The sequence below is a fragment of the Phalacrocorax carbo genome, chromosome 14, assembly GCF_963921805.1.
Source record: "Phalacrocorax carbo chromosome 14, bPhaCar2.1, whole genome shotgun sequence".
Lineage (NCBI taxonomy): Eukaryota > Metazoa > Chordata > Aves > Suliformes > Phalacrocoracidae > Phalacrocorax > Phalacrocorax carbo.
In genome coordinates, this window is record NC_087526.1 from 9,398,625 (window position 1) to 9,412,271 (window position 13,647).

General features: G+C 42.0%; 1 protein-coding gene across 3 annotated transcripts; it reads left to right on the forward strand.

Annotated features, from left to right (window-relative positions):
- Positions 1 to 156: 156 nt before the first annotated feature.
- MAPRE1 (microtubule associated protein RP/EB family member 1) lies at positions 157 to 8,822 on the forward strand. 3 transcript variants are annotated; one of them, XM_064465585.1, is made up of 7 exons: positions 157 to 276; positions 1,102 to 1,225; positions 3,880 to 4,025; positions 5,224 to 5,428; positions 5,811 to 5,920; positions 6,595 to 6,747; positions 7,126 to 8,822. In XM_064465585.1, the coding sequence occupies exons 2-7, from the start codon at positions 1,105 to 1,107 to the stop codon at positions 7,180 to 7,182; spliced, it is 792 nt and encodes a 263-aa protein (XP_064321655.1). In that variant the 5' UTR covers positions 157 to 276; positions 1,102 to 1,104; the 3' UTR covers positions 7,183 to 8,822. The 3 variants fall into 3 exon arrangements, with proteins under 3 accessions (XP_064321655.1, XP_064321657.1, XP_064321656.1); XM_064465587.1 differs by having other exon boundaries at positions 210 to 272; XM_064465586.1 differs by lacking the exon at positions 157 to 276 and adding an exon at positions 609 to 836.
- Positions 8,823 to 13,647: the final 4,825 nt, after the last annotated feature.

The following is a 13,647-nucleotide window of genomic DNA, read 5'->3' on the forward strand; positions in this document are numbered from 1 at the left end:
TCGGCACGCGGGACCCCGTGGAAGTGGGCGGAGCTAGAGACCGCCAATCGCGGGCAAGCGAGTGGGCGGAGCCGCGCCGTAGCAACGCGGCGGGTTTCCCCGCCCCCTAGCAACCGTCCGCCCCACCCTCCCCGCGCGGCTGGCTCCCTCTCGAGCCGGGGAGCGGCGCTCGCTGCCGCCGGTGTGACGTGAGCGCGTAGCGTGCGAGTGACGTGGTCCCGGGCAGGCGGGCGGGGCCGGTTTGAACGCGGAGGAGACGGGGCGAGAGCGGGGCAGGTAACGGGCCGGGCCGCCGCGGCGGCGGGCGGGGCGGGGCGGGACGGGACGGGACGGGACTGCGGGCCCGGGCCCGGACCCGGGGAGCGGCGGGCGGGCGGGCGGCGGGCTGTGAGGGGAGCGGCGTGAGGCCTGCAGGGCCGGGCCGCGCCTGCCCCGGGCGCGCCCCTCGGCGGGCGCGGGGTGCCGCGGGGCCGCGGCGGGAGGTGGCGGCGGCGGAGCAGCGGGGCGGGGCGGAACGGGCCTCCCGCTGTGGCGGGTGGGGGGAAGGCGCGGCGGCGGTGGTGGGGGAGAAGTGGGACACGGGCCACGGCCCCCGGCCCCACCCGCGGCGGGGGCGTGCGGCGCGGCCGGCCCTGCCCGGCGGCAGCTGCACCGGGGCTCCGCGGCCGGGCAGCGAGCGCGGCGGCTCCGCTTTGTGCCGGCGGGGCTGGGCGGGGACGGGCTGCTTGGTATTTCTCCCTGGAGAGATACCGTGGTCGACCAGGAAGTATTCCTGCCGCGGATGAGAGGGATGAATAACGTGCCGCAGCTGTGATTCCTTTCATCAAAGTTTCCATGTGAGTGCCTTGGTGTTAATTTTTCTTCAGAAAGCACGAAACCCTGTCCTGTACAGTTGTGATGAAATGAGGTCCGGCCTCCCAGCTGTGAGCAGCAGGCAGCTTCATCGCGTTTCCTGTGCTTCACGTTATGCTTGGCTGTTGTGTCATGAAGGCTCAAAAGGAAGCTCTTCCACCGCAGCCTAGTGACCGTGTCTTAACAGCAGCAATGAAAACACGCAGCATTAGTTTTTGTGGTATTTACACCTTTGGTTCTGTCTTTCAGAAAATGGCAGTTAATGTGTATTCTACTTCAGTGACTAGCGATAACTTGAGTCGACATGACATGCTCGCGTGGATCAATGAGTCTCTGCAGCTGACGCTGACAAAGATTGAACAGCTGTGCTCAGGTAAGGGGGCTCAGAGTGAGGGGAATTCCAGGTTCCATGTGCATCCTGGTTCTGTGGAGGTGCAGCCGCACTGTGTGAACCGTCTGTGCTGGCCCTCTGCAGCCATACAGTTGCCTTAATTGCTGGTATGAACAGATTCATGGTCAGTGTTATTACAGTCAGTGTTATAATCCGGTTATGGTTAGAATTTTATTGAAATCATTGTTAATGATGTAAGTGTAATGAAAAGGCGTATTCGGAATCACCTCAGTGTAGATGCAGTAAGGCAGAATGGGGATTAAAGTCTTACAAATAAAATAACTAGCATAAACAAATGTGATCTCTTACGGAAGAGAACTAGTTAGGACATTTGGGAGGTGCCTGAAGATACCGATTGGGCAGAAGGAGCAGTGTGAGGAAGGCATACTGGTGACTCTTGGCTTCAACCTCAGGACTTTACAACTCCTTATGGTGAAGAAGCATGTCAGCCTGTGTTACCCTAGCTTACTTTGGCTTGAGCTGACTTTGGCAAAGCAGAATCTTGGATAGAGTTGTAGGCAGAAAAGGGGAAGTGACTGTGGTACTGAAATGGAGTCAAGTGTCATCATAGGGAGGAGCATGTGTGTGGGAGGAGGCTTGTAGAAACGAATAAAATATAATAGTCTATGGAGTAGGAGCTGAAAAAAAAACCCCCAAGGCTGAAAATGCAGCGTAGGTAAAAGGTGGTGATTTGGGTACTGCAACAGTTAGGTGAAAGGGACTTAGTGAAAAGTGGAAGCACTGCTCATACAGTGAGTTTGAGATAAGGTGTTGCTCACGGAATGAGAGATACAGAATAAAAGAAGGAATAAATTTAAAATAAGTCTGGGAATGTCCGTACAGCCTCTGGCTGAGTCCGTGGGAGAAACATTGACAAAGATCACAGAGAAGCAGGGTACTTACAGTAGACATCTGACAGGTATTTGTGGTGGCTTTTGTCTGGTGAGATGGTGGAGGAAAACTGTATGGATGAAGGAACCAAAGTTCTACAACCACAGGAGTAAGGGAAATGTAAGTTTTGTCCACTTTCAGATAGACGGATTAAAAAAGCTGACATATGCAGTATTGATTTATACAGCTGAGAAGTTTTGCTTAGAATTGGTGTGTGTCTTGAATGCTATGACAGCTCTGTCTCTGATAAGTGAGGATAATTAATACTGGCTCTGCAGAATTTCAGCTCACCTGTTTTCAGGAAAAGACTGAGAGCTGTTGATGTGGCATGTGCTGAGTAATGTCCCTTTCCTGTGTCTGCAAAAATACTTCATGCCTCTGCAGGTGTGGAAGTGGTTTCCACTGTCTGTCATAGTCATGTGAAAACAGGAGTTTCCAAGCTGCTTTGCTACCTTTGGCAAGGACAGTAGTGGCAGCAGCAGTTTCTGGTTGCATAAATGCACAGATGATGTTTGGCTTATGCTGTGATCTTCTCTTTTGTGGTCATCTTTATTGCTCAAACTACCAATAGTTAGCAAACCCCTGATTTCTAGCAAGCCATCTATTTTCTGAGCTGGGCATTGGAATTCTTTAGCAAGTGAACTGAAAGACAGTGGAGATCAAACAGCAAGATTATTATTTTTTTTAATTTGCACCAGTGGATAAGCCACAGTCTTCTAGTAGCAGGTGAAAGTGGGAACCCCAGAGACCTGCAAAATACTTTGGTAGAAGGGGAACAGTATAGGACTTTGTCACCTGTGGTTGAGATGAATAGACTAGTTTAGGGCAACACCATGAGGTATGACTTCTTGGCTTTCAGATACCTCACAAAAGCTTGTCATGTAGCTGTTTAAGGCTTTGGGTTAAGGTTCCCATTATGCTTTGTTGATACTGGTGGGGGGAATAATGCTTAGAATGTTGCACTTGTAATTTCAGTGGCACACAGTTGCATATCATCACTGCAGAGTGAGAATACAGTTTAAAAATGTATTTTCTTTTAATGGATGGGTGTGTATGTTCTGAAAAAGCTAATTTTTTTGGAGGTGGTTGTCGAGTCTTTGTGGCTGAACTGAATCCCTCTTTTTGCTCTTTCTACAGTAAGAGCTGAATTGAAGGACATGAAGGATTTAAAATTAATAGAAGAAAACACTGTCTCATTTCAATTCTTTGATTAAGGCATGATTTAAATATAATCCAGTTTAATTTGGCCTCTTACCTTTAGGGCACCTTGCGTTGTGTATAGGTTCTGTTTGTAGTAAGTAAGTGTGTCACTATTTTAATAACGATTAAATATAACTTTTAGAATAATTTTCTAGTTTAGTTCTGTTAGGGTTGATAAGAGTAGCTTACATATGTGTTAGACACATGAAATGTCTCAGATTTGTGCTTCAGATATCCATGAAGAAAGTCAAATTACTCATTGGATTTTTTTTCTCTGGGGGTTATGGAGGCAGTATTGCTCTTGTCCATAAGAGTTCAAGTCATGAGACCAAACGTTTGGTTCTGCAGCTCACTCAAGCTTATTTATGACCATGCTGTCAGAACAGGAGACTGAAGGTTCCTGTTTTCTTGCTTTTGTTGCCTTTAAGGGATTGTGTAGCTGAGGAATTCATCAGGTCAGTTTGCTGATCTGACTATAAAGTACCTTACGCAGGGTAGTGAGCTGACTTGATTCATCCTAGGATCTGTATTCTTTTTTTTGGCAGGTGCTGCATACTGTCAATTTATGGATATGCTCTTCCCAGGTTCTGTAGCACTCAAGAAAGTGAAGTTTCAAGCAAAATTGGAACATGAGTACATTCAGAACTTCAAGGTTCTACAAGCAGGTTTTAAAAGAATGGGTGTTGACAAAGTAAGCTGGATTGTGATTCTCTGTAGATGGAATGTACTTTCAAATTTAGAGCCGAATAGATCTGGGAACAGAGTTTGCTTTTGGCTTGTAAATATCAAAAGTTTTGGTTTTGTTTGGCGTTGGGGTCCTTGCTCGATTTAGGACAATATCTGCTTTATTCCAGCTAAGGTTAGCTTTCTAGTTCTTACTGACTGGATGAATTTTTCCATTTTAACTCTGTGCATCCTATGTAGCACAGACTAATATTGAAATTTCTGTTAGGTAAGGTTTACTTCTTTCCCGTTTGAACCATCTTTGTACCAGGTATGTTCCCATAACCTACTGGTGTGTTAGTCCTAAGGATTTCAAATTCCTCTTTACAAGCATATGTAACTTTAAGCTAGTGAAAATGACATCTGTGAAAAAACTTTTTCAGATCGAATGATAGTTCTGCTTATGGAAGGGTGATTTATCTAGGTAATAGATACTGACAACATGTTTGGTATGGTGCAGAACATTTCTGTGTTAAAGTTGTTTTCTGTCATTAAGAGGGTGCCTCATTCTGTGTTGGCTAGCAGCTTCAACGCATATTGAATAGGTCTTCTCCATGGGGGAAGTAGCTTGTGCAGAATGTCCAGAAAAGGACAGCCAGCCATGCTTTCAAATGCTGAGTGGTCATGTAATGGTAGTGGCTCCTGGCCCCTGCCAGGTAATGACCTCTCAGCTCGTGACCTACAGACAAGACTTCACAGTTTCCTGCATCTTTTTAGTAATCTTCAGTTATATTCCTCATTCCAGAGAAACTGTAATTGTAATCTACTAAAAAGGTGATGTTTAGATCTCGTAGGAGTTCTGTGTGTTAGCAGTCTGAAATTGGTCAGCAGTTCAGATTCATGAAACCTAGCACTGGATGAGCCAGCTTCACATTTACTGAACGAAGTGTTGTGTTGAAACTTGGTGTAGCAGAAACCTTGCTGCAGAATTATTGAAAATTATTTGGACCCTTACAGTGAAAACATTAGTTGTTTTAAATTCCAATCGTTAGCAAACATCCTACTGTTTGACATACAGTTATGTTCAAGAAGGGTTTTCTCTAGGTGGGACAAAGACTTACATTTGCATATCTTCTGAATGCACTAATTTTAAAACTTCATATAAAAAGAGAGAGAGAGGTTCTTTACCCTTAATACGAGTTTGACTTTTTTTTTTCCCCCTCCAGATAATCCCTGTGGACAAACTAGTGAAAGGAAAATTTCAGGACAACTTTGAATTTGTTCAGTGGTTCAAAAAATTTTTTGATGCAAACTATGATGGGAAGGAGTATGATCCTGTTGCAGCTCGACAAGGCCAAGAGACAGTAGCACCAAACCTTGTTGCTCCAGTTGTGAACAAACCCAAGAAATCCCTCAGTTCTAGCAGCGCAGGTAGAGAAAATAGTTAAAAGATTATCTAGATCATTAAAAACTCTGGGGAAAATAAGACTGGGTTGCTATTTGAAATCAGTGTATGAAGTTACAGTATTTTGCATCTTGTTTTGGAGACGCTAGGCTTCAAACACTTGAGTCATCCTGTAGTACCTAGTTTTCTGGAAGCTACAGAAAGAACAATCTTCTCTAAAAGAGAAAATGGCAAGGATTTGTGCCAACACATGCCAAAAAAAAAAAAAAAGGGACGTCATATGGTGTCAAGAAGGAAGGACCGTATCTTCAAACTGTTACAGACCTAAGCATGTTTGGAAGGGGGTTAGTACCTTATAGGAGGAAGAAAGGTGTTCTGAGAGGAACTAACACTGAATTAATCTTGCAGCCCCACAGAGGCCCATTGTTACGCAGAGGACTGCAGCAACTCCAAAAACTGGTACTGGAATGGTCAAAAAGGCTGCAGGAGATGATGAGTCAGCAGGATTGATTGAACAGGTGTGTTGACCAAAATGGTCCTGCATACTGACCTGTGCTGTATAGATTTATGTGCAGATTTTTTTTTTAATAGCATGAAATGACTGGGTCAGGCAGATGGAAGAAAATGATCTGAATCTAGTAAGCTCATTTAAAATCATTTAATTGGAAACCTTAATTATAATGGTCTTGCTCTCCTGATAGGAGCGAAACCCCTTCTGCAGAACATGAGTGCCGAGACATTTAAACCTAGTATGTGCCATATCACACATAGCATTGTATTTCCACAGCTGTGTTGCAGCTATCACGGCATTCCAACTGAGCTATGAGCAGCTGCTACTTCACTGAAAATACTGAATGTAATACAACTAAAACTGCCATCAGTGTGAGAGTTGTCTTGAAAGAATGTGTTAGCAAAGAAAAACTGCAGGCAGTTAGTGCTTTACCTATTTCATTTAATAAGCCTGTAGAATTTCCAAGTGGTTTTGCGTGTGTTGGACTAGGTGTTGTGGCAGTAATATTACAATTTGGGAACTAGACCTTTTCCTCCTCCCAATTCTGCACCTCCGTCTTGGTTACTTCTGAAGTGTTTTGCATATTAACACCCTCTGAGAGCTTTGGGGACCCTGCCTTTTGAATAGATACTACTGAATTCTGTCTGTGGTGGATAAATTAATATTGATGCCCTTTGACAGATCAATGTATTGAAACTTACTGTTGAAGACCTGGAGAAGGAGAGAGACTTCTACTTTGGCAAATTGAGGAACATCGAATTGATCTGCCAGGAGAATGAAGGGGAGAATGATCCAGTGTTGCAGAGGATTGTGGAAATTCTTTATGCCACAGATGTAAGTAATCTGGTTTAAATTGTATTGCATAGTTCCTCCCTCCTCCTGTAGCTGGAAGCTGGTTTGCTTTTCAGGGCTTCCTCTATTTCTACTTTTTTTTTTTCTTTAGGTTTATGGCCTAGCTTTTTCCTGTAATAAAGGCACAGATAACATTAATTATAGTCAGGCAGCAAACAAGGTTAGACTTTCATACAGAGTACGTAACAGATACATCAAAGATGAGGAAAATAACTCTTCTGGTGACATATCTTGACACTGTAAATGTACACTTAAGGGTGTATATCCTAAGTAAAAGGGAAATAATAAGAGCATACAGAGTAGCCAGGAACTGATTTGACATCAGATTTTCATTAAAGCACTTGTTTTATTCCCCTTCAGGAAGGCTTTGTGATACCTGACGAAGGAGCACCACAGGAGGAACAAGAAGAGTATTAACAGACCACATACTGTACCAGCAGAGCAGCAACATCAGGATTCTTTGCCCCAGATCATGTGCTTAACTGTAAAATACTCCACTTTATTCTTAGAGGACTCACTGGTTTCTTTTCATAAGCAAAAAAAGTACCTCTTCTTAAAGTGCACTTTGCAGAAGTTTCACTTTTTACAGTGGGTTTGAGTTAGGAGCTCTTTCTCACTTTGTAGCAGAGCAGTATTCACATCTAGGTGGTATATTTAGGGAGCAAGAGGCTGAATATTTGGAACTTGTTGCAGAATGATTTGCTGGTAAAACACTGATTTGTGGGAAGACTCTTTTTGCATCAAAGTTGGTGTGTATTAGAGAAATTGAAGACTCTGACTCACAGAAAGATTGAGTTAATGTGAAATTGCAGCACAGAAATTATAATAAAATGCCTTAAGAGTATTTAAAATATGCTTCCATATGCCAAATTGAAGTAATGTGACGGGAGATTTTATGTGCTTCATATTGGGGTAGACGCTTGTTTAACTCCATTCACTGCTGTCTGAGAGGCCTTGCATGGCAATCTCACTTTGTCAGCAAGTGCTCAAAAGGGGCTATTAAAACAAAACTCCATTCCTATGTAAAGCTGCTTACTAAGTGATTAGTTCTCGATGAAATAGGCCTTAATGTTGCCTGTCACAAGATTAGAGGGAGTATGAACAGCTGAGACACATAAATTACCTTGAAGAGTGCTAAAGCCTTTTTGTACGGCATTGTGGCTAATGACTTTGCCAAAATGTACTGTGTTTTCTGTAAGAAAAACAAAACAACAGAAAAAAGCAAAAGGCCTCCAGTCTTACTGCCTAAAATGCTCTTCAGAAGTAATTTTCCTTCCTGGCTCTTCTTTCTGTTTGTCCTGTTTCTTTTTGTTTTTGTTGGTAAACTTTTTAGTCTCTCATTTGTTCTTTTCTCTTTCCCATCCCAAGGAATGCTGATCAAATCCGATAGTTGTAACAGTACTTGTACTGTACAACTATCTTAGATTGAAAGTGAATTGAACACATGATGATGATTTTTCTGTCTTTTTTCTTTTTTTTTTTTTACTCCCCCTTTCAAACCAGGGCATATCTAATAATAATACTTGCCAGTTCATTAGTCTGCTGGGGTAAAAACTAAAAGATGCTGGCTAACAGAGCTAATGTTATTGCAGAAAATACAGTACTGAGACTAACTTAAATATTAATATTTAAAGTACTTTCCTTAACTGTCCTTTTTTGCTATCATGCCCCTCATTACTGTTGTGTTTGGCAAGATCCTGCAAGACTTCTGATCCCCCTTCACTACTGAGATTGATCAGTCCTGTTGTGCTTGTATTCATTTGTTTCTGGTGGTAGCTTGTCCTAAAATGTGTGTAGGAGAGCATTTTATGGTAATTGTTGTGTAGTGCATGAATCTTTGTGAAATTCAGAGAAAAACCCAAATTCAGTGAATGCCAAAAAAGCAAGTATCTAGCCATTGTTTAAAATTGCAGTGGTGCTATTTCTCTTGTGGCCTTTTAGACTTTTGTTGCCCTAAAACTCCATTTTACTGAGAAACCATATTTGACTTGGATTTTTCTTGACAGGGTTTTTCTATTTTAAGCAGTTTCTAAATAAAGTTCTGTATTTCAAGAGTGTCATGTCTGCTGGAGTCTCTCATGCTTTCAGATATGATTAGGCAAAGCTAAAGTTTGTGATAGTTTTCATGATGAAGCTTGCAGGACCTGGAATATCAGCTTTCATTCTGTAGTCCTAGTAATAGTCATTGCTAACTTGAAAAGCAGTAATGTTGAAACTTTCCTTGGAGCGTGCTGGGGGAAACCATTGCTTGAGTTTTGGGTTTGGGTTTTGTTGGTTTTGTGGTGTTTTTAAAAAAAAGTTTATTTTTTTTATTCCCTCCCCAAGTTGATGAAATGTGAGTGTATTGTTGGCTTCTTCCTTCTAATGGTGTGAGAATGGGGCTGTGTAACAGGAATGCTGTCGCATGACTTTAAGTGTGTTTAAAATGTTTTAAAACTGCTAAAACACTGGTTATTAGTTATAAACAAATAAGATGTTAACTGCATCTGTCACCAGTCTCTGAGCAGATTGACTGTAAACTTAGCTGAGTTGTTTCATTTGAAGTGTTTCACAGATGAGCTTAAATGTTACTGTCACAGATGTGTGCACAGACCAGCATCTTCAGAGAAGTGCTTATGGGATGTATCTAACCTTGAAATTGGAAGTGCTCCCGGCAGGGCTTCTCTATCATGCTGGAGAACACCCTCCCTGCCCCCAAGGTGCTCCATAGATACCTTATTTGAAAGAACAGGCATTGCTGGCATTGCCTACTGGTGTTGGACTACAGAAGTGCAGACCTAGAACGGGGGTTTTGATGCACATAAAATCTTCTTTACCGTTACTTGCTTGCTTTGAGGTTGGAAGCATATATTTTTTTTTCAACTCTAAATACTCCATTATTCCAGCAACTCAAAGCAAAAGATGGCAATAGTATGTGGCTGAGTTTGAAAAGGGCTTCTTGGTTGTCTGCAGTCCAGTTGCGCACTGGGACCCGGTTGCTTGAAGTCCCTTTTGCATGTGTGGAACTGTGAAGCACCCAGGTCATCAAATGGGTTGTGTTACGTTGATTTTGATCTCTGTTAGCAAAGCAAGCAAATATCCTTTTATGCTAAGAGAATGATGAGTCAGAAATACTGCTAGTGCGCCTTGTGAGACTTGAATGTGTGGATGTGCATTATAAAACTAGAAACTGCAGTCTTGTAAGTCAAATGCTGCTAAGATTTTCAGTTGCTTACATCACTACTTTGCCACCAAGATGAGTTATAAATAGAATGGGGACAAAGGCATGTAGTCAACTTATGACTACATTATAGATATCTTGGCATAATCTGTTTTTTAATGTCATTTTGGGAAGAAAATAACAATAAGCCCAACTCAAACCCATAGACTTAACATAGCTACTCTGTTACACTGGTACAGTATATGCTGTTAAATGTTAAATGATCACCTGCCGAACAATTCCGATAGCATCCAACCTTTCTTAGTATCTTAGTTTTATCAGATATTTGAAAATGGACAGAATGGAAGAAGCAAAAGCTCACATCTCCTTTCTGTACCAACATGTCTTACTTGCAGGTGGACTTGTGGATGTTTTTTAAACTTCTATTGTTCAATTTTTTAAGAATTCCTGGTTTGCAATGACAATTCGTACTGTAACTGTTAAACGCCTTCAAATAAAGGCCAAAAACTTATTTGCTGTTGTATCATCACTACTTAATGTGCCTGCCTGAGCACCCAGTCATCTTGTAGTCTGTCTAGTCGAATGTCCATTCGCAGGAATGTGCGTGTCCTTCAGGAGTGGGAGTTCTTCTTTCTTAGAACATCCTTCCAAGGATAAGGCTAGAATCTACTTCTCACAAAAGAAAGACTTTTTTTTTTTTTGGAGGTCAGCGTGTAAACATAATGAGGACTCTACTGTAGATTTCAAGCTAGCCTGGTGGTACGCAGACTATGCCTCTCAATTTCTATGCTAGCGCAAGAAACAGACTGGGTAATAATATGGGCCTAACATATGGGCTGTTATTGCAGGGGCTGCAAACAACCCAGGTTACTGGCAGAGAAAAAAATATGCACCTGCATTTTGCGAGCAGGGCAGCTGAAGAATTTACTGATCTTTTAATGCAGAGAAAGTCAGGTGAGGCAAAGTCATTGCAGGTCCACTTCTGGTTAATTGGAATATGAAATTGCAAGCCGTTTGGATGAGAGCATGCAATACTGTAGCTGGTGGTGCTTAGAATGCAGGGAGCAAAAATGCAAACCATGTTTTTGCTGAAAGGAGACCTGAATAAACTTGATTGGTAAGATCTGGGTTGAGATTTTGTGTCTGTGACTGTCAGTTCCTCACAGAAATTGTTTGGATAGTTAATGGGCCTAGAATTAGAGGAAGGAAGGGTGTTAAACAGATGTGACTAGTGAACACGAAAGGTATGGAAGCAGAAATTAGAGAAGGTTGCAGTTATAAAGGAGCAAGATAAATGCATAGGAATAAAATCATGCCGTGAAATGGTACAGATAATGCTTGAATCTGATGCGAGAGAACACTTTTAAGGAAAGGAACAATATTCTATGGCTAAAGAGGAATAATGGTGCACAAATACTGGACAGGGAATATGTGGTGAGGTAGCGGTACTGCAGAAAAGGAGCTAGTTTTGATACAGGCAAAGTCCATCCAAAGAAATGGAAAACAAAGGGGATTTCTCTTTTTTGTAGTACCTGTTAAGCTGGAAGATTGGACTATCTGGAAGAAAATGGTATTTTTGAGGATATGCATACTTACACTGTTACTAAGACAGACAACCTATTGTCCAAGAAAATATTTTTCTTTTTCTCTTTAATAGAGAAGGAACAAAGTTAAACTTCTGAAATTTGCTAAGACCAAGAAGAAAGTTCCCAGAAGGCCATCCTAGCTTTCGAGAGTCAAAGGCTGCTTTCTGTAAAATATTATTCTTCTGTCTTTTTCAATGCAGATGGCAGGCTTTTTAAACTGTGGCCTTTAAATAATGTATATATATTTAACATATTGATACATAATTAGATGTATAAATAATTATTTAAACTATATATATATTTATACAACATGAAAATAAACACAATATTAATATATAAATATGTAATATATGTGTGCATTTATATATATAAAAATATATTTGGCCTGTCAGAACTGTAGAAAACATGAACTGGTGTTGGTTTTGGTTTTAAGTCTGAAAGGTGTTTGCAGACATTTTGTTCTTGAAAATAATTTTGTAAAATGGTTGTCTGTCAATCTTCTCATACTGCTCTGACTCTGATTTTGTCCCCAGGGGATGCATAAGGATGAATGGACATTCAGGAGGCATTAAATCTCATGGGACAGCGTGGATATAAATCCTGACATATTCAAAGATCTGCAGATTGATATTTATGAAGTGATGAGCAGATGAGGTTAGAATGAGGGGACAGTGGAAGTGGGTCCATTTTTCAAAACCTGAATACAAACCCCTGTTTAATCTTGGCTTTTCTCTCAAAGAAGGGCTTTCTGGGAGAATGAGGAGGAACACAGACAGAGGGGTTCGTGACAGTGCCTGTCAAGACGATAGTGAAGCTCCACAGCAGCCCCACGTAAAGGTAGAGAAAGGCAAAGAGGTGGAGCAGTCACCCCTGGGAGCTGTCTCCCCATGACCAGTGAATGCACAGGAACGTTGGAACAGAGAAAATGTGTTGCTACAAAGGTGAATAACACCATAAGAAGTCACAACTGTCCTACTCTGACATGGTGCTGAAAGATGGGACACAAAGCTCCTGGTGGCAGCTGGTTTCATTCTTTTTTCAGATAAGACTGTTCTTTCTGAACCTCCCTAGAAATCCCAATCACCATAGATCCTTATTAAATACTTGGATGGATATGAAGAGCTTAAGAGCTCTCAGCTTCCTCAATGTAATGAAGGAATGAGAGATCTTCCTTCTTACTGCTGTATTATTAAGGTTAGTTCAATTCATGTGGGCCTGGAAGGTTAAACGTGTGGGTGATTATTATGTGTAGGGCTTGGTACTGCCATAGCTACCCTGATAGTATTATCTGAGCTGGCTAATCTTAAACTAGGTCGGGTGTGAGCTGCAGTCAAGGTGTTACCACGGTGAGTGTGCTCATAAGGTTATTTCCATTCATTTGAAATTTCAGGGTAGACATAGGCTGCTCTTGTTTAATGATCTCTTGGTCTTCAAAAATGGCACAAGGGGAATGAGCAGTCATGATGCAGGTGAATAGAAAAGAAAAAACACAACAAAAAACCCAAAACCCAGACCCCCCTGCATTCTCTAGCTCTGTTAAAACATAATTTGGATGGACTCAATGAAAGAGCTGCAATATGCCACTCATTGCTTTCAAGATTTTTTGACACTTTTGATCGCTGCTTTGGGTGGTTAATGTCGCTTTGTTTTTTTAATGGTTGAATAAATACTTATAATTCACATAAATATATTGAAATAAGTAGATGGTGTAAGCCCTGCCAGCCAAATCTACAGGAGGGGGAATGCTCTCGGGGTCCTTGGAGTTGGGGAGCAAAGTTTTTTTCCTGTACTGGAAGGTTTCTGCTGTGCTCTTTGATCAGGAGTACACGTGCGCAGTTGTCCCTACCTTTGAGACTCCTCTAAGCAGGAAACATCCATGTTTACGTAATCCTTCTGCACAGGAAGCTTTGTTTTCAGCCCAGTGAACTGTTTGGAGGCTTTATTAGTTTCACCTTAGTCTTCTGGGCAAATGAACCCTAAGAGTCTGCCATGCTTCAGCTGCTGCAGCAGGGTGGCTGGAGAGCCAGCTCGGTCAGCTGTGTCCATGGGGGTTGATGCCCTCTCTATTCAGATAATTTCCTGTTAGCTGCACCACAGCTATGAATTGAAAACTGGACTACTAAGGATGGGTTGAAG

Coding starts and splice junctions, on each gene's coding strand:
- MAPRE1 (XM_064465585.1), top strand. CDS start 1,105: ATGGCAGTTAATGTGTATTCTACTTCAGTGACTAGCGATAACTTGAGT. Junction 1,226..3,879: donor GATTGAACAGCTGTGCTCAG/GTAAGGGGGCTC, acceptor TTTTTTTGGCAG/GTGCTGCATACTGTCAATTT. Junction 5,921..6,594: donor CAGCAGGATTGATTGAACAG/GTGTGTTGACCA, acceptor GCCCTTTGACAG/ATCAATGTATTGAAACTTAC.